At 39.3% G+C, this 20,387-nt stretch overlaps 1 protein-coding gene across 2 annotated transcripts in view; it reads right to left on the bottom strand.

Moving 5' to 3' along the window:
* Positions 1-20,387, bottom strand: part of LOC131923818 (cation channel sperm-associated auxiliary subunit beta-like) — a 176,708-nt gene that overhangs the window by 98,013 nt on the left and 58,308 nt on the right. For both annotated transcript variants that reach the window (XM_059279001.1, XM_059279002.1), the window contains exons 8-10: positions 7,184-7,279; positions 6,678-6,796; positions 3,401-3,433 (exon numbers count right to left, since the gene is read on the bottom strand). In XM_059279001.1, the coding sequence (XP_059134984.1) occupies positions 3,401-3,433; positions 6,678-6,796; positions 7,184-7,279 (248 nt within the window). The remainder of the gene's footprint in view (positions 1-3,400; positions 3,434-6,677; positions 6,797-7,183; positions 7,280-20,387) is intronic.

Here is a 20,387-nt window from a genome sequence, read left to right on the forward strand (position 1 = left end):
CCCTCACCAGACACTGAACCAGCCAGTCACTGTTCATCACTATTTCCTCAACTTTTTGCCTTCTACTTAATTGAAGCACCCATTCTCATTCATTTCTTTTGTCCTGGACTTTGGTTCTTTTGTATCAACAGTGTGTAGATACTGATTTCACTCTCTTTGAGTGTCAATGATTCTTTTAATGGGATCTAACAGTGAGGCATGTTTTGTGTTTGTTCTCTCTATTTAGAACATTATTAGGTGAGGTTTCCTAAGGGAACAGAATCAATATAACATACACAACAGACAATTTATTAGATTGGATTATACAATCACAGACTAATTTGTCCCCCATGGCTCCACATAGTAGAGAGCTGGAAAATCAGTTGTTTCTCAGGCCAAGAAGCTGGAACCCTCAGAACAAAAGAGGACCAATTACACAACCCAAGTTCAAAGAGAAGACCTGAAAACAACCTGGGGAATTGTTGATGCAAGTCCATGTTCACAGGCTGGAGAATCTGCTATCTGATGTTCTCCTATAGTCCATGGTGGCAGAGAAAAAATGCACAAATACCTGCTTCCCACCAAGAAGAGTCCAGCCTGTCTTCACGTGAGCTTGTCTTTCCTACTTTCAGTTCAACCCCAGGTACTGTATGGCTCGACATGCCTTCAGGGTGGCTATCCCCTTCTCAGGATCTGTACTGAAGCACTCTGGAAACACCCTCACAGATATATCGAGAAGTGTGTTTTACCAAATGCTTTAGGAATCTATCATATCAGTCAAGTTGACAATCAAAATCAATGATCACAGAAAACTTGTGTACCATTTCTCTCTAATCTTCCAGTTTAGGAGAATTACTAGAATTTGAGAATATGTGCTTTCCCCCCCCCCAAGCTTGCCATTCATTTAATATTTTTAAAGACAGAATCTCATGTTGCCTAGGTTGGCCTTTAACTTGCCATGAGGATGACCTTGTAATCCTGAGTTCTAGGATCACAGTTGTGCATAATCATGCCTAATATATGAAGTCCTGGTTATGGAACCCAGGGCTTAGTTTATTTTAGCCACATATTCCACCAACTGATCTAGATCCCTAGACTTGGATCATTTTCAATTTCACTGCAATTGTCTTCTATTATTTTGTTGCTCTTTGTTTTCTTTTCTTTCTGAAAATTCTATTTCTCTTCCAAAGAAAACTTCTAATCTATTTGTTCAATGATATTTACTGAGTGCTTACTTTAGCATGACTCTGTTGCCAAGTCAGTGGGTTCCTTCATCATCACAAGAATCAGAGAGAGATCCAATTCACAGGAAGAAGGAAAAAGACAATTTTTCTTCTACTTGAACATAAAAGAACCAACCAACATGTAGGTAGAAAAAAAAACTTCTAATCATACTCAAATCAGAGACAGATATGCAAAGGTTTTATGATGTTCTCAGATGTAAGGGACCTGATCTCCCTTCTGAGAACTGTATCACTCACCTTGTAGAACTTCTGGACCTCTTCTTGAAGGATCATCACTGTTCTGAAATTTCTAGCAACTTCCCCCAAACATGGAGATGTTTCTTCATCTTCACCTTCTGTGGCACTAGTCTGCATCTACTCAATGGCTATGCTATCCATCACTTTATTTTATTTTTAATTACAATTGTGGAATTTAGTCCCAGAATGTGTTTTTGTGCTACAAAAACTCCTAATGCATTTTGGTTGCCTTTCTTTTCTGTTCCTCCTTTCTTTTTCTCTCTTCTGCTTCTTCTTTTTTGTTTGTTTTGAGACAGTGTTTCAGTCCTGGCTGTCCTGGAACTCATCGTGTAGATGAGACCAGGCTGGCTTTGAACTCACAGAGAATTTGCCTGCCTCTGCTTCCCAACTACGGGGATTAAAGACATGTACCACCATGTCATGCTTCCCTTTTTCTTTTAACATCTCAGAGTCAATAACAATGAGCATGTTAGTAACTCTGTTTTTTTTTCTTTTAATATCACAGAGTCAATAACAATGAGCATAGTAGTTACTCTGTGTATGCTCATGATGTTGTTAACTAAATTTTGTTGCTCTGCTTTACCACTACCATTCTCAAACATCCTTGATTTTAATGACTGTGTTCTGCTGGAATTCCATATGAGCTCAGACATAGTTTTGAAGGGAGAACTCGAGTGCTTTTCAGAATACATCAAACTCTGGCAATGCCTGAATGTGAGAAGGCAGTGCTCTCTACTCCTTTGAGTGGCTGTTTCCACACATTGGAATTTCACCACAGAAAGCCTTTCCCTGAAGGTGTCCTTCAGCCTGTCACATGAGGCTCCAAAAAAACTCAGCTCTCCTTTCTAGCAGTCTTCTCCTTGGTCTCTCAAAGCCACTCCCCCACCCTATTAATAAGAAAAACCATTTGATAGTTCCTGGAGTTCTGAGGGTGAGCTCTCTCTGCAGGATCCTCTACTTGCCTTTCCTTTGCTGCCCTGTGTTGCCACAAGACATGATCTCATTATTGTAGTTCATATTCTACTGTTTAAACAGAGTGCCCTGAGTTTGGAGAAATAATTTCTGCATTCTATTTCAGTAAAACCACAAGTCAATGTTTGTATACACTGAGTACATTGGTGCTGCTAGGAATTGAACCCAGAGCCTGAGCATGCAAGGCAAAGACTCTACCATTGAGCTATATCACTAGCACACAACATTTTTGATTGGCCATTGGCTGAATCTGAGCATGAGAATTGAGATAAGAGATAAACTAGTTCCATTTGTTCTTTCCATCATTTATTTGTTTTCTCTACTGATTTCCCAGTTCTCTATTTCACTTTTCCTCCTACCAATACTTTGATATCACAATTAGTTCTATTTGGTTCCTGAGAAGTAAGTTTGGTTTCTTTCTTGTAGCAACTGTGTACAACACAGGACAGAATGGAAGGGGACATCCCAAGGTCTGGGAATGAATATTTATAATTTTCCTTGCAGTTTCAAAACTGACAATGCATGCTTATGTGTTGAGAATGGTCTTATATGGCAGACTGATTTTGTAACAGAGAAGCGAACAAATAGAGGAAAGAGTGCCCCCAAAGGACAGAAGTAGAGTTGTGGTCAGATCCCATGGCAGTTTTTGTCCAAAATGGCAGGGCTTCTTTTTCTGGTAGAGTCAGGGCAGATAGATTGGGAAGTGAAACTTTTGCCAGATTCCAGGCCTCACCCTCTCCTTCTGGTCATCTTTGTGTAGAGCATGGCCTGAGCAATCTCCACAAGCCAAGATAGAACCCATTAGAGGAAAGATGCCCACTGAAATGATAGTTATGGAAGTATGTTTTTAGTTTAAACTGAAAATAATTTTATGGTAGCAAGAAATATCTAGATTGTGAATTATTGCTTTGCAAGTTACCAAGTGAATATGTATGTTCTAAACCATATTAGGAAATCAAAATTCTTACCCTTTCAAAACCACAAAAGTCTGCTCTTGAAAGCTGGAGGAAGAAGAAGAGGAAAGAGGAAGAAAAAAAAGAAAGTTAAAAATTTAGTTGCTTTTCAAAAGGTGTAACTGTAAGGAGTCTGTCCTTAATTACATCATCAGCCTGCGATGGCGTCCCAGCCAAAAAAGCGTGTGGGCCCTCTATGTGTCCTCTCTTTCCTTTCCACTCCTTCCTTCTGTCTGTCCTCTCTCTCTCTCCCCCCCTCTCTCTCTCCCTCTCTCTTCCTCTCTTCCCCCACAATAAAGCTCTATAAAATTAACCATGGCTGTGATTCTTCCGATCAGCACTCTCCTCTGCCCGCATGGCTGCCATGAGTAGCAGCCAGCCACGAGCAGTGCACCATTTAGCCAACATTGGTGTCGTGACTCGGATACACCACTGAGCAGCGAGGACCTGCTGGGACCGCTGCCGCCTGCTGCCTCTTCTCCCATCCAGTGAGACTGCGAGACTTCGAGCATGCGAGTCCCTTGCCACCTCCGAGACCCCCACACAGCTACCGCTGCTGTCACCACAGTGAGTCTGCCGTTCTCGCAGCTGTAGTCTGAGCTACATTCTTTGTGATGGACACCCTCAGGGGTTGTCCTCAGGCTGTACTGGCAATGGCAGGCACATTTTCACTCCTGACGAGGAAGTAAATGGTGTCTAGGGTTCAACGGTGGACCAACTGCAGTGCAGCCGAGCCCTCACCTTCCCTTGACGAAGAGGAATGGTGACTTGAGCTGATTCACAGATCTCTCTCCACTCCCAGGGACTCCCCAGATTGTAGTCTGATCCCGGTTTGTTATTTTAATTTTTTATTTTTCTCTCAGCTACAGCCATTAGACAAAGGGGTGGATACGATACATTTACCACCTACATTGGCAGATAGGGGTGGGCACAGGGTAAACCTGGCTGCATAACACAGGTAAACCTGGCCTATTTGTTATTTACAGCATAAACCTGGCCGCATAACAGTGTCGCAGGAACTTCTGCCAGTGAACAGGCAAATAAGAGTTACTTTATCTCCAAGCTTTCTGCTAAAGTTCTAAACCCTTCTCCCTCCCCACTTCTGCCTCTGCCACATGCAACCTTTTCTGTCTGACTTCTGCCGGCAGTGGGCAGGCTCAAATGGGCGGGCTTGGGCGGTTTCTATGACTCGCCCTAACTCACCATAACTACACCCACTCATTCTCAAATCTGTCTCTTGTTCCCCAGACCTTCCCAACTAAAACTTAAGCATCTGGAGAGCAAGGCTTCTTACCCCACAGGCAAAAGAGTCATCTGTGGCATTTAAGGTGTGCCAGGGAAGAGATAAAAGCCTGAAAACAAAATTGCCAAGTGCTGGCACTCGATGACTCCCAAAAGCTGTTGGGACCCTGTTTTAAGTGAGGAAGAGGATGTGGGCTAGCGAATGCCCTGCCAGGCCATCAACAGCCTTGTTAAAAGTGCCACCTAGAAAGACAAAGAGTCAGCTGACTGCACCCAGGTACCAAGATGCATGGGTACATCAAGCTAAGACCTCCAACAGACCTAGGCTTGGTTACAGAAATGGCAGGGAATCCAGAACACAGCAGGGAAGTGATTCATTTCTTTCCTTCTGAACACCAGAGCCACTGACTCAGTCCTGGGAGTTTTAGGATGCCATCTCTCCTTTATTGTCTGGTATAGAGGACAGCCTTACCACCTCACCAGATTTAATTGCACTTTCAGGGTTTCTTAATGAAAAAAAGATTTCCACCTAAAATAAGAGCTCATTGCTTCACTCCAGATCCACTGCCTATGTTTCTCATGTGCATACAGACAGAACCCTGATCTTTGCCTTGTCTCTAATTCCAAAAAATAAATTCTCATGCACCACAAGCTTTTCTCTTCCCAGTTCCCTGTTCTAACTCACTGTTCAGCCAATGATACAGGACCACCACAGAACCGGAGTCCAGAGATCATCAACATCTTGTCAAACAGAAAATTCCCAGCCACAGCCGAGAGGGATATATGTCTCCAGAGCAAACAGATGTCAGACAGCATCCCACAACTTCTGTCTACCTCAGAAGGCTCCCCCAAGAGCCAACCAATGTCCAATTGTCAGCTGGAAGCAGTTTTTTAGAGGAACAATGCCCCTATTCCCATCTACCTGCTTTTTTATAATAAGCAAAAGTCTGGGATGTAAGGAGTCTGTCCTTAATTATGTCATCAGCCTGAGACAATGTCCCAGCCTAAAAAGCGGGTGGGCCCTCTGTGTGTCCTCTCTTTCCTTTCTGCTCCTTCTTTCCGTCTATCCTCTCTCTCCCTCTCTCTCTTTCTTCCCTTCTCTCCCCCCTCTCCCAATAAAGCTCTAAAAAGGAAACCATGGCTGTGATTCTTCCGATCAGCACTCTCCTCTGCTGGCATGGCTGCCGTAGGCAGCGGCCAGCCACGAGCAGCACGCCATTTAGCTAACAGTAACAAACCTTTTTATTTAAGGCTGTACCACACACTCACACAAAAACACCCTTTGTTTTCTTTTGTATTCCAGCAGGTATATGGCCAAACATTAATGTAGCTTCTCCTCCAGTCTCTTGATGGAACTTCATGGTATGTATATTTTCTTCTCTTTGTCCCACAGTTATATTATCTTTTCTTCCTCTGTCTTTCTGTCTGTGGAAACTTTCTAGTACCTGTAGCTAGGCATGGATAAACAGTCTCAACCTTACTTTTCCTTGTTTCCTTGTGGAATAATTTTCAGTTGCCCTATCACAAATTTCCCAACAGGACTGATTCTCAGGTATGTGAAGAATTTTGGGGTCTGCTTTATTTTTGATTAACTTGTAATTTTACACATGCATGGGTACAGCATGACATTTCAATATATTTGTACAGTACATTATCTTATCAGGGTAGTTGGCATCTCCATCATCTTGGGCATGTATCATTTCTTAGACATATAATTTCTGTTAATTTTTAATATAACATTTAGCTATATAAATTACCCTATAGCATTTTGGAAACATATTATCCAATAAATAAATACACAGATAGATGATGTCTTTCCCATTGTATATGTTTAAAATTTACTGTAAATGTACAGCAATAAGACTAATGCCAATTTCAACTTATACTTCAAATACTACGAAGCAAAGGAAAAAGTTGTGGTATCATGCTTTGCATCTTTTTAATTTTTAGTTCTAAGATATACTATTCCATAACTAAATTGAAAACTATTTCTTTTTATACCACAGAAGATACTAAGAGTTATCAATGAATTACAAAGAAATTTTCGTACCTGTATGTGTGAAGTGACTGGATAACGAAGATCGCTACTTACATAAAGACCCAACGAGGTGAGGATGACTAAAAAATGATTTGTTAAAACCATATCTATTATTGTAAGCCCTTGGTGTTCTGAAGAAAGAAATCAAATCACACCATAGGTTAGAAACAGAGAGATCTTTAGAACATTTCAGAAATACTGAATGAGTTTCAAAATAAATAAAATGATGAAGATAATCTTGATATCCTCCCTATGCTAATTCCCTGTCGGGTTCCACCTTCCTGAATGCTTAAGGGAAGTTCCTCGTGTGTGTATCCTGCATAATGGGCATTAACAGCTTAGATGCAAGATTGTAAAACATCGGTAGCAAACTTCTGCCCTCTGGGGTTCTCCCATTGTGCTGTAAGCCTGTATTTAAGACCTCCTCCCTCCTTCAATAAACAACATTTGGCAAAAAATAAAAATAAAAATAAAAATAAAATAAAAAATTTAAAAAAAAAGACAGCCAAAAAAGTTACCATCTTTAAGTTGTGAATAGATGATATCTGTCAGGTCATGCCATGTGGTTTCATTATATTTCCTAAATCCAGAAATGGTTTTGCCTATGTAAACACCTACCATGAAAGAAAAATAAATTATAGTCAGGCAACTTTGCAGACCTTAATTCTGTGAACACAAACCTACTCCATCTTCTAACCCAGGTTCCTCCACTGTAGATGTAACCAACCATCTTATTAAATAAGAAACACAGAGCCAATACAGAGATGAAAGCCAAGATGTCAGAGCAATAGTTAAGAGCTAAAAACCATACCCTTCACTGTCGCTGTACCTCTCCGAAAGAGAGCTACTTCCTGTGTCTGTCTTTTTTTTATAGAGTTTCTGTTCTGCCTTCTCATTGGTTGTAAACCCAACCACATGACCTCCTAGTCACTGCCTGTCTGTACAGACCTCCAGGCCTTCTATGGTTGGTATTGAGATTAAAGGCGTGTGTCTCCAATGCTGGCTGTATCCTTGAACACATAGAGATCTACCTAGCTCTGCCTACCAAGTGCTGGGATTAAAGGCATGCACCACCACTGCCCAGCTTTTGCTATGGCTTGCTAATAGCTCTGACCCCCAGGCAACTTTATTTATTAACATACAAATCACATTTCAGTACAAATAAAATATCACTGTATTTCCCCTTTTCTATTTTAATAAAAAGAAAAAAGGAAAAAGGTTATAACTAACATAAGAAAAACTATATACAAAAGTACAATAACTATATATAATATATACAAGTAATAAATACCTAAACAATATCTAGTCCATTTGTATTTGACAAATTCAGAGAAAATAATTCCATTATCTATTCTATTTTGTTAAGTCCAAAATGTATCTGATTCACATTCTATTCCTAATTAATCTTCAACTATAACTAACTAATCTTCAACTATAACTAACTAATCTTCAACTCCCTCAGAGACACAAGAAGGAAATAATATTACCTAACAAAAATAAAAACAAGAAGTGCATGCAAGCAACTTCCAAAAAAATTGTGAGTTGACAGAAACAGCCAGCTGCCTGGACAGTCACCTGAGGTTTCTCCACAGTGTTGGGGCATCATCTTCCGCCTATAGGCTTAGCATATCCGACAGACTCATTTGGGAAGTAGTATGTACACAAGGTCAATAGTTCGACCTCACATTGGGTGAGAGCAGTCCATGTACCAGAAACACCTGAATTCCACTAGTGTCCTGTCATGATTCAGGATTTTAAATTCTGGAAATTGTTGATTTTTTTTAATTCAGCTGTCCATTCTTCTTGGCTATGTGTGTGTGTGTGGCTTCATCTCAGCACCCTGTTCTTCTCCATATCCTTCTATTAAATGCCAGTCTACTATTCTTCAAGAATAACTGTTTCAGCTGTCGTTCCACTGCATATCAGAAGCCATTGGCCCACTGCCTGTTAAGCTGCCTTCGAAGAAAAGGGCACTGTATCTTTTTGGGATTGCGAAGGCCACTTCAGAGATGGTGCCATATTGTCCTGGCCTCAGAAGATGCCTTTTGATAAAGCCATAACCATACTTGTTTTGGCAAGAATCAGTAGTCCTTTGTTTCGTGTCCTGTCTGTCCATTTTGTCCTGTTGTCAGCAGTTGATTCAAGGATACTTTATTGTCCAGTGGCTAACTTTTGCCACAATGAGAGTTAACTCCATATGCAGTTTCTTCAATGCCCATATTTTCTCTGAAGTAGATTGGTACTGACAGGAGCCAACATGTCTCATAGTCATAACAAAAAGAAAAAATTTCTAAGTTATTAAAGCATTTTACATGCCATATTCTGTAGATCTCTGAAGGGTTTGAAGATGACCTGTCTATCTAAAATATATCTGCTCAATCTTGAAAACATACCTAATATGACTACAAGTTCTATTATAATGTTTAACTACTAACTTTCATTTCTTTATATCCTAATAGTTGGTAATAATAACATTCAAGGATCAGAAAATTGCATTACATTGTTAAATAAATGGTATAAGTACAATTAGAAATATACATATAGCATTTTCTAACAATATCAATTTCAATATATATAATTTGTACAATCCAATCCAATGTCAAGTATTTAAAACTAGTAATTGTCTTTTTCTTTTTTTTTTAAACAAGATTCTTAAATCTAATCTCCTTTGCTTAGCCCTTTCCTAACCCTTGACAACAACTTGTAACCAATCCCCCTAAACAATGAAAATTTTCCTGGACCCAAAACCCATTAAAAGACCAAAAAACCACCCATCCCACACCACCTCTTTGGGAATGTGGGCGTCATATTCTTAAAATTGCTTCCTGCTGGGTATGGGCGAAGGTATCTTTATCCTGAAAAGAAAAATTTTGGGTTAATTGTCAAATTCTAGGAAAAGTAACTATATCCTTCATTATCCAGTCTGTGTGTAATGCCAAAGATCAGGGTTTATCTTAAGTCCTTATTCAAGTAGTCTTTGAAACTGGATCATCTCAGCTAGCCCTCTAAAAATTGCTCTGAGTACTTTATAGTTCAAAGCTGATCTGTAGATGATGTTTGTCAGCTTAGTGATATTTGTCAGCTTAGTGGAATTATTGTTGTTGTGGGGCCCCATCTTCTTTCTGGAGACTTCAGTTGATGTTAGGCCTGGCCGTGATTTCCTGCAGAAAACTGATAAGAGACTCGAACACAAAGACATATATATGCAGCTAATTGAAGCCTTTTTTCTAGAATTAGTTAGTACTCTATATGACCATTCATATCTTTTTTTTTTAATTTTTATTTTGCAATACAATTAAGTTCTACATACAGGCACAGATTCCCTTGTTCTCTCCCCTCCCGCCCCCCTCACCTTCCCCCCAGCCCGCCCCCCATTCCAATCTCCTCCAGGGCAAAGACTTCCCCACAGACTGAGATAAACCTGGTGGACTCAGTCCAGGTAGATCCAGTCCCCTCCTCCCAGGCCGAGCCAAGGGACCCTGCATAGGCCCAAGGTTTCAAACAGCCGACTCATGCAATGAGCACAGGACCCAGTGCCACTGCCTGGATGCCTCCCAAACAGATCAGGCCAATCAACTGTCTCACCCACTCAGAGGGCCTGATCCAGTTGGTGACCCCTCAGCCATTGGTTCATATTTCATGTGTTTCCGTTTGTTTGGCTATTTGTCTCTGTGCTTTATCCGACCTTGGTCTCAACAATTCTCTCTCATATAAACCCTCCTCATTCTCGCTAATTGGACTCCCAGAGATCCACCTGGGGCCTAGTCATGGATCTCTGCATCCAGATCCCTCAGTAGTTGGGTAAGGTTTCTAGTACGACAATTAGGGTGTTTGGCCATCCCATCACCAGAGTAGGTCAATTCGGACTGTCTCTCAACCATTGCCAGCAGTCTGTTGTGGGGGTATCTTTGTGGATTTCTGTGGGCCTCTCTAGCACTTTGTTTCTTCCTATTCTCATGTGGTCTTCATTTACCAGGGTCTCCTATTCCTTGTTCTCCCTCTCTGTTGTTGATCCAGCTGGGATCTCCCACTCACCCAAGCTCTCTTTCCCTCGACCCTCGCCCTTCACTACCCCCACTCATGTCCAGGCTGTTCATGTAGATCTCATTCCATTTCTCTGTCATTGGGCGATCCCTGTGTCTTTCTTGGGGTCCTGTTTTCCAGGTAGCCTGCCTGGTGATGAGAGTAGCAGTCCAGTCATCCTTGTTCCACATCTAGTATCCTGTTATGAGTGAGTACATACCATGTTTGTCTTTCTGAGTCTGGGATACCTCACTCAGGATGATTTTTTTCTAGGTCCATCCATTTGTCTGCAAACCTCATGATGTCATTGTTTTTCTCTGCTGAGTAGTATTCCATTGTGTATATGTACCACATTTTGTTTATCCATTCTTCAGTTGAAGGGCATCTAGGTTGTTTCCATGTTCTGGCTATTACAAACAATGCTGATATGAACAGAGCTGAACAAGTGCTCTTGTGGTGTGGTTGAGCAATCCTTGGGTATATGCCCAAGAGTGGTATAGCTGGATCTTGGGGGAGATGGATTTCCAATTTTCTAAGAAAGCGCCATATTGATTTCCAAAGTGGTTGTACAAGCTTGCATTCCCACCAGCAGTGGAGGAGAGTTCCCCTAGCTCCACATCCTCTCCAGCATAAGGTGTCTTCAGTGTTTTTGATCTTAGCCATTCTGACAGGCATAAGGTGGTATCTCAGAGTTGTTTTGATTTGCATTTCCCTGATGATTAGGGATGTTGAGCAATTCCTTAAATGTCTTTCAGCCATTTGAGTTTCCTCGGTTGAGAATTCTCTGTTTAGTTCTATAGCCCATTTCTTAATTGGACTGTTGGGCATTTTGATGTCTAATTTCTTGAGTTCCTTATATATTCTGGATATCAGTCCTCTGTCAGATGTGGGATTGGTGAATATCTTTTCCCATTCTGTAGGCTGTCGCTTTGCTTTGTTGACCGTATCCTTTGCCCTACAAAAGCTTCTCAGTTTCAAGAGGTCCCATTGATTGATTGTTTCTCTCAGTGTCTGTGCTACTGGTGTTCTATTTAGAAAGTGGTCTCCTATGCCAATGCGTTCAAGACTACTTCCTACTTTCTCTTCTAGCAGGTTCAGAGTAGCTGGGTTTATGTTGAGGTCCTTGATCCACTTGGACTTAAGTTTTGTGCACGGTGATAGATATGGATCTATTTGCAGCCTTCTACATGTGGATATCCAGTTTTGCCAGCACCATTTGTTGAAGATGCTTTCTTTTTTCCATTGTGCACTTTTGGCTTCTTTGTCAAAAATTATTTGTTCATAGGTGTGCAGATTAATGTCAGGGTCTTCAATTCGATTCCATTGGTCCACATGTCGGTTTTTATGCCAGTACCAAGCTGTTTTTATTACAGTAGCTCTATAGTACAGCTTGAAGTCAGGGATCGTGATGCCTCCAGAGGTTGTTTTATTGTACAGGATTCTTTTGGCTATCCTGGGTTTTTTGTTTTTCCATATGAAGTTGAGTATTATTCTTTCCAGGTCTGTGAAGAATTGTGTTGGTATTTTGATGGGGATTGCATTGAATCTGTAGATTGCTTTTGGTAAGATTGCCATTTTTACTATGTTAGTTCTGCCTATCCATGAGCATGGGAGATCTTTCCATTTTCTGACATCTTCTTCAATTTCTTTTTTCAGGGACTTAAAGTTCTTGTCATATAGGTCCTTCACTTGCTTGGTTAGTGTTACCCCAAGGTATTTTATGTCATTTGTGGCTATAGTAAAGGGTGATGTATCTCTGATTTCCTTCTCCGCTTTTTTGTCCATTGTATATAGGAGGGCTACTGATTTTTTTGAGTTGATCTTGTATCCTGCTATGTTGCTGAAGGTGTTTATAAGTTGTATCAGTTCCTTGGTGGAATCTTTGGGGTTGCTCAAGTATACTATCATGTCATCTGCAAATAGGGAAAGCTTGACTTCTTCCTTTCCAATTTGTATCCCCTTAATCTCCTTATGTTGTCTTATTGCTCTGGCTAGAACTTCAAGTACTATATTGAATAAGTATGGGGAGAGCGGACAGCCTTGCCTCGTTCCTGATTTTAGTGGAATTGCTTTGAGTTTCTCTCCATTTAATTTGATGTTGGCTGTTGGCTTGCTGTAAATTGCCTTTATTATGTTTAGGTATGTTCCCTGTATTCCTGATCACTCCAAGACCTTTATCATGAAGGGGTGTTGGATTTTGTCAAATGCCTTTTCAGCATCTAGTGAGATGATCATGTGGTTTTTTTCTTTGAGTTTGTTTATATGGTGTATCACATTGACAGACTTTCGTATGTTGAACCATCCTTGCATCCCTGGAATGAATCCTACTTGATCATGGTGGATAATTGTTTTGATGTGTTCTTGGAGTCTGTTTGCCAGTATTTTATTGAGTATTTTTGCATCAAATGTTCATGAGGGAGATCGGTCTGTAGTTCTCTTTCTTTGTTGTATCCTTGTTTGGTTTGGGAATTAGGGTAATTGTAGCCTCATAGAAGGAGTTTGGTAATGTTCCTTCTGTTTCTATTGTATGGAACAATTTAGAGAGTATTGGTATTAACTCTTCTTTGAAGATCTGGTAGAATTCTGCACTGAAACCATCTGGTCCTGGGCTTTTTTTGGTTGGGAGACTTTTAATGACTGTTTCTATTTCGTTAGGGGTTATTGGACTATTTAAATAGTTTATCTGGTCTTGATTTAATTTAGGTATGTGGTAACTATACAGAAAATTATCCATTTCTTTTAGGTTTTCCAGTTTTGTGGAATAGAGGTTTTTGAAGTATGACCTGATGATTCTCTGGATTTCCTCAATGTCTGTTGTTATGTCCCCCTTTTCATTTCTGATTTTGTTGATTTGGATGCTCTCTCTCTGTCTTTTGGTTAGTTTGGATAAGGGCTTGTCTATCTTGTTGATTTTCTCAAAGAACCAACTCTTTGTTTCATTAATTTTTTGTATTGTTCTCTTTGTTTCTATTTTATTGATTTCAGCTCTCACTTTGATAATTTCCTGGCATCTATTTTTCCTGGGAGACTTTGCTTCTTCCTGTTCTAGAACTTTCAGGTGTGCTGTTAAGTCACTAGTGTGAGATTTCTCCAGCTTATTTATGTGGGCGTTTAGTGCTATGAATTTCCCTCTTAGTACTGCTTTCATAGTGTCCCATAGGTTTGGATATGTGGTGTCTTCATTTTCGTTGATCTCTAGGAAGTCTTTAATTTCTTTCTTTATTTCTTCCTTAACCCATTGGTGATTCAGGTGGGTATTGTTCAGTTTCCATGAGATTGTAGGTTTTCTGTAGTTTTTGTTGTTGTTGAAATCCAACTTTAGACCATGGTGGTCTGATAGAACACAGGAGGTTATTCCAATTGTTTTGTATCTGTTGAGATTTGTTTTGTGGCCAAGTTGTGGTCGATTTTAAAGAAGGTTCCAAGGGGTGCTGAGAAGAGGGTATATTCTTTTTTGTTAGGATGGAATGTTCTGTAGATGTCGATTAAGTCCATTTGAGTCATGACATCAATTAAGTCCTTTATTTCTCTGTTAAGTTTCGATTTGGGGGATCTGTCCAGTGGTGAAAGTGGGGTGTTGAGGTCTCCCACTATTAATGTGTGGGGTTTTATATGTGATTTAAGCTTTAATAATGTTTCTTTTACATATGTGGGTGCCCTTGTGTTTGGGGCATAAATGTTCAGAATTGAGACTTCGTCTTGGTGGATCTTTCCTATGATGAGTATGTAATGCCCTTCTTGATCTCTTTTGATTGATTTTAGTTTGAAGTCTATTTTGCTGGATATCAGGATGGCTACACCCGCTTGTTTCTTAAGACCGTTTGATTGGAAAGTCTTTTCCCAGCCTTTTATTTTTAGGTAGTGTCTATCTTTGAATTTGAGATGTGTTTCTTGTATGCAGCAGAAAGATGGGTCCTGCTTTCGTATCCATTCTGTAAGCCTATGTCTTTTTATAGGTGAATTAAGTCCATTGATATTGAGGGATATTAATGTCCAGTGATTGTTCATTCCTGTTATTTTTTGGTGGTGATGTGTGTGTACTTTTCTTCGTTGGGGTTTACTGCTGTGGCTTTATCTATTGCCTGCGTTTTCGAGGGTGTATCTGACTTCCTTAGGTTGGAATTTTCCTTCTAGTGCTTTCTGTAGGGCTGGGTTTGTGGATAAATATTGTTTAAATCTGGCTTTGTCATGGAATGTCTTGTTCACTCCATCTATGATGATTGAAAGTTTTGCTGGGTATATTAGTCTAGGCTGACATCCATGGTCTCTTAATGTCTGCATTACATCTGTCCAGGACCTTCTGGCTTTCAAAGTCTCCATTGAGAAATCGGGTGTTATTCTGATAGGTTTGCCTTTATATGTCACTTGGCCTTTTTCCTTTGCTGCTCTTAATATTCTTTCTTTGTTCTGTACGTTTAATTGTTTAATTATTATGTGCCGAGGGGACTTTTTTGGGGGGTCTAGTCTGTTTGGTGTTCTATAGGCTTCCTGTATCTTCATAGGCATTTCCTTCTTTAAGTTGGGAAAGTTTTCTTCTATGATCTTGTTGAATATATTTTCTGTGCCCTTGAGTTGGTATTCTTCTCCTTCTTCTACCCCTATTATTCGTAGGTTTGGTCTTTTCATGGTGTCCCAAATTTCTTGGACATTTTGGTTCATGACTTTGTTGACTTTAGTGTTTTCTTTGACTGATGAATCTATTTCTTCTATTGTATCTTCAACGCTAGAGATTCTCTCTTCCATCTCTTGCATTCTGTTGATTATACTTGCATCTGAAGTTCCCAATCGTTTTCTCAGATTTTCTATTTCCAGCATTCCTACTGTTTGTGTCTTCTTCATTTTTTCTATTTCCCTTTTCAGGTCTTGGACTGTTTCCTTCATTTGTTTTGTTGATTTTTCTTGATTTTCTTTCAGTATTTTATTGTTCTCTTCCAGGACTTTTTTGATTTCTTCTAATTTGTTTGCCCTTTCCTCTAGTTGTTTACAGCGTTCTTCACATTTTTTTGTCTTTTCCTCTACACGAGCCTCTAGCTTCTTCATGATGACATTCATAAGGCTATTTTCTTCTGCTTCTTCCAATTTCTGATGTTCAGGTCTAGGTGTTGGAGGAGGGCTAGGGCCTGGTGATGGTGTATTGCTATTCATTTTGTTGTATGTGTTTCTGCCTTGACGTCTGCCCATCTCCTTGTGGTTCGTTCTTGGCCTTATCCACACACTTGGTTCAGACAGAGCTGACAGATTCAGGAAGTCTCTCTCTCTTGTCCAGATGGGAGCTCTCTGTGCTTCAGAAGGGAAGTCCGGGGCAAGATGGGAGCTGGGAGCTGGGGGCCGGCCTCTAAGTCTCAGGAAGAGGCTTGGGGCTCAGGCGGATGGGCGTGGGGGCAGGGCGTGGAGACTGCAGGATCTGCCAGGGGTCTTGGAGAAGCAACCATTCATATCTTAACAAAGTTTAAAATGTATATATTTGTATATATATATTAATCTTGCAAATTTTGATATAAAATTCATACTTTAAGAAAACTTTAAAGAATCAGAATAGAATCAAAGAGTTGAGATTAGTAATAGAATAGTCCCTTAATTAATTTGGTTTTTCTCCTGTCCCATAGCAGAAGATGGCTCTTTTCTTCTGGCATGATACAGGGAGTTTGCATTTTCCTTTTAACAACATGCTTGATTTTAAAGAAGGAGAGAGCCATTCTCCAACTCCAAAGTCAGCTTTAAATTTTAATTGAACTGGGACTATTAGAAGACCAATAGTGTTAAATTTCTTTAGAGAAGAGCAGAAACAAACATTTAGGAAGACTTATAAAATTTTTTAGATGATATACCCATATGTCATTTCACTCTGTTTCCTGGGATAGATGATTTGTCCCTTTTCTTCAGTTGTCTTATTTGTCCAGTGTTCTTCAGATTCCTTAACCTTCATTCTCCTAAAAGACAAAAACAAAAACCTTTCCCCAAGACTAATTTTGGGGATGTTCCTTTTTGGCAAGTTATTATCTGATTAAATGAAAAGTCATGTGTTACTGGTATAAATTAGCTTAAATTGGATGGTCATGCTGGTTGATGAATTATCACCTCCTCTAATTAAGAGGTCTCTCTTGTTCAAATCGAACCTTTATCAATTTTGATGGTATCCACAGCTTATCTTCTCCTGTAGAAACAAAAGCAAAACCTCATCCTCAACGTAACACATATCCTGGTTTCCATTCTGAGGTCAGCACATCCTTAAAGTATATAGGCTGATATAATTCTGTAGTTTTTTCTATTATCCAATGTCTCTCTGCAGCTGTTGTTCCTTTCTCATTGGCATTGAGAAAATTCAAAGTTAATAGAGCATTATGCAGTCTATTTCTGGGGGTTTTTGTTACCCCTTTCTGTTTATTTAGCATATCCTTTAGAGTTCTGTTTGATCTTTCTATAACTGCTTGGCCTGTAGGATTATGTGGTATACCTATAATATGCTTTATATTGTAATAAGCAAAAAACTGTTTCATTTTAACAGAGACATATGATGGAGCATTATCAGTTTTGATTTGTGCAGGTATACCCATGATGGTCATAACCTCTAGCAAATGAGTGATTACAGAATCAGCTTTTTCAGAACTCAAAGCAGTTGCCCATTGAAATCCTGAATAAGTATAGATGGTGTGGTATACATATTTCAATTTTCCAAATTCTACAAAGTGAAACACATCCATCTGCCAGATCTCATTCCTCTGAGTACCCTTTGGGTTACATCCTGCTGGTAATGGTGTTTGATTGTGGAAGGAACAAGTAGGACATTTCTTTACTATTTCTTTGGCTTTTTGCCAAGTTATGGAAAAATCCTTCTTTAAACCTTTACTATTGACATGATGTGTTTTATGAAGTTCTGAGGCCTCCAGCACATTTCTTATCAATAATTTATCAATCTCATCGTTACTTTGTGCTACAGGGCCTGGCAGACCAGTATGGGATCGGATGTGAGTTATATATAAAGGATGACTCCTTTTCCTGAGTGTATCTTGTAAATGAATAAATAGTGAAGTTAATTCTGAAGCATCAGGGATAAATTCTGCAGTCTCAATATGTAATACCACTCTTTCAGCATACTGAGAGTCAGTTACTATATTGAGAGGTTCTGAAAAATCCATTAATACCAACAGAATAGCATACAATTCCGATTTTTGACATGAATTATAAGGACTTTGAACCACTTTAGTTAAATTTTCTGATTTGTAACCTGCCTTTCCTTGTTTGTTGGCATCTGTATAAAATGTACAAACTCCAGATATGGGTTTTTCCCATACAATTTGAGGCAAGATCCAATCAGCTCTCTTTATAAGATCAATTCTATCGCTTTTGGGATATTTGTTGTTAATTTCTCCCAAAAAATTACTGCAAGCTCTTTGACAAGGTTCACTTTCTGCACATAATTTTTCAATGTCCTCCTTAGTTAAAGGTATGACAATTTCTGCTGGGTCTATTCCTGCTAATTGACGAAGTCTCATTTTTCCTTTCCAAATCAAGTCAGAGATTTTTTCCACATAAGTTTTAAATTTTTTATTTGGTTTATTTGGTAAAAATATCCATTCCAATATAATATCTTCCCTCTACATTAATATTCCTGTAGGAGAATGCCTGGAAGGTAAAATAACTAAAATACAATCCATCTTTGGATCAATATAATCCATGTGCCCTTAATGTACTTTCATTTCTACCAAGGCCAATTCTTTCTCAGCTTCAGGTGATAATTCTCTTGGACTATTTAAGTCCTTGTCACCTTCTAAGGTTTTGAACAAATTATTCAGTTCATCATTTTTTACCCCAACAATAGTTTGTAGATGAGAAATATTTCCAAATAATCTTTGAAAGTCATTAAGAGTCTGTAATCGATCTCTCCTAATTTGCACCTTTTGGGGTCTAATTTTTTGTAGCTCTATTTTATATCCTAAATAATTAATAGAACCTCCTCTTTGTATCTTTTCAAGAGCAATTTGTAATCCCCAGCAAGGCAAAATTTTCTTTACTTCTTCAAACATTCTTTCTAAAGTATCTGTATTTGAGTCAGCTAGTAAAATATCATCCATATAATGATAAATTATAGATTTAGGAAATTTTTTACCTATCACTTCCAATGGCTGTTGTACAAAATATTGGCATAGAGTTGGGCTATTCAACATTCCCTGTGATAGGACCCTCCATTGAAATCTTTTAACCGGTTATTATAAGTAGGCACTGTGAAATCAAATCTTTCTCTGTCTTTTTCTTGTAAAGGTATTGAAAAGAAACAGTCTTTTAAATCAATAACTATGAGAGGCCATCCTTTTGGTAACAGAGTAGGCAAAGGAATTCCAGACTGTAAGGAGCCCATTGGCTGAATTACTTTGTTAATTGCTCTAAGGTCTGTTACCATTCTCCATTTACCAGATTTCTTTTTAATAACAAATACAGGAGAATTCCAAGGGCTGGTTGACTCTTCAATATGCTGAGCATTTAACTGTTCTTCTACCAGCTCTTCTAAAGCCTGGAGTTTCTCTGTTGTTAAAGGCCATTGCTGAACCCATACAGGTTTGTCTGTTAACCATTTTAAAGGTAGAGCTGTTGGTGTTTTTGGAAGATCATCAGTTGTTGTGCCCTGTTCTTGTATAATATGGATGGCTGGTGACCACTCATTAGAATAATATCTTCTAATATTTGTCTCAGAAACATTTACTAGTTTATGATTTGTTTCTGAGATCGGAGGGATGTTAATCTGAGTATTCCATTGTTGCAACAGGTCTCGACCCCACAGGTTCATAGCTATGTTAGCCACATATGGTTTTAATTTTCCTCTCTGTCCTTCTGGACCAATACACTCAAGCCATCTTGTACTCTGTTTCACTTGAGATAATGTTCCAATTCCTAACAGTTGAACATTTACCTCATGAAGAGGCCAAGTTGGATGCAAAAATTCTGGTGCAATTATGGTAATGTCTGCACCTGTGTCTACCAGACCAGACAACAAAACACCATTAATTTTTATTGTTAATTTTGGTCTTTGTTCATTAATAGAAGTTTGCCAAAAAATTTTCTTTATGTTTTCTTCTGAATTTTCTATTCTCTCTGTTTCATTATTCCGACCAGCATGATTTATTCCAATAGGCATTTGGTTATTTAATTGCTCTGAGTAGGGGTTTCCTCTACAACTGCAGGAAAGGTTTGAACTGGATTTGCTGTGGGGGCCTGCCTGAGGCCCCTCTGGGAGTTTCCTGAAGACCGAGGCAAAGGATTACCTTGCCTGTCTCTTGTTGATCTACATTCGTTGGTCCAGTGTTTTCCCTTACCATACCTTCTGCATACTCCAGAAGGAAGGGACATTCTGTTGCCATTGTTCCTTGAAGAAACATTGTTTCTAGGGATGACTTGTTTACAGTCCCTTTTCAAATGTCCTTGCTTTCCACATCCAAAACATCTAACATTCCTCAAACCTTTTGAAATTGCTTCTCCTATCCACATATCATCTTGTTCATGAGCTTCAACATTAACCGTGTCTCTAATCCAATCTTCCAAAGGTGCAGATCTTGCCTTTAACAGCCTGATTATTCTTTTGCATGCTTCATTCACATTCTCAAAGGCCAAAGATTCAATTATTATCTGACTAGCTTCTGAATCCGGGAATCATTCTCTTTACTGCTGAAGCCAGTCTTTGTAAAAAATCTGTGAAAGATTCTTTTG

This window comes from Peromyscus eremicus, chromosome 14, assembly GCF_949786415.1.
Source record: "Peromyscus eremicus chromosome 14, PerEre_H2_v1, whole genome shotgun sequence".
Classification (NCBI taxonomy): domain Eukaryota; kingdom Metazoa; phylum Chordata; class Mammalia; order Rodentia; family Cricetidae; genus Peromyscus; species Peromyscus eremicus.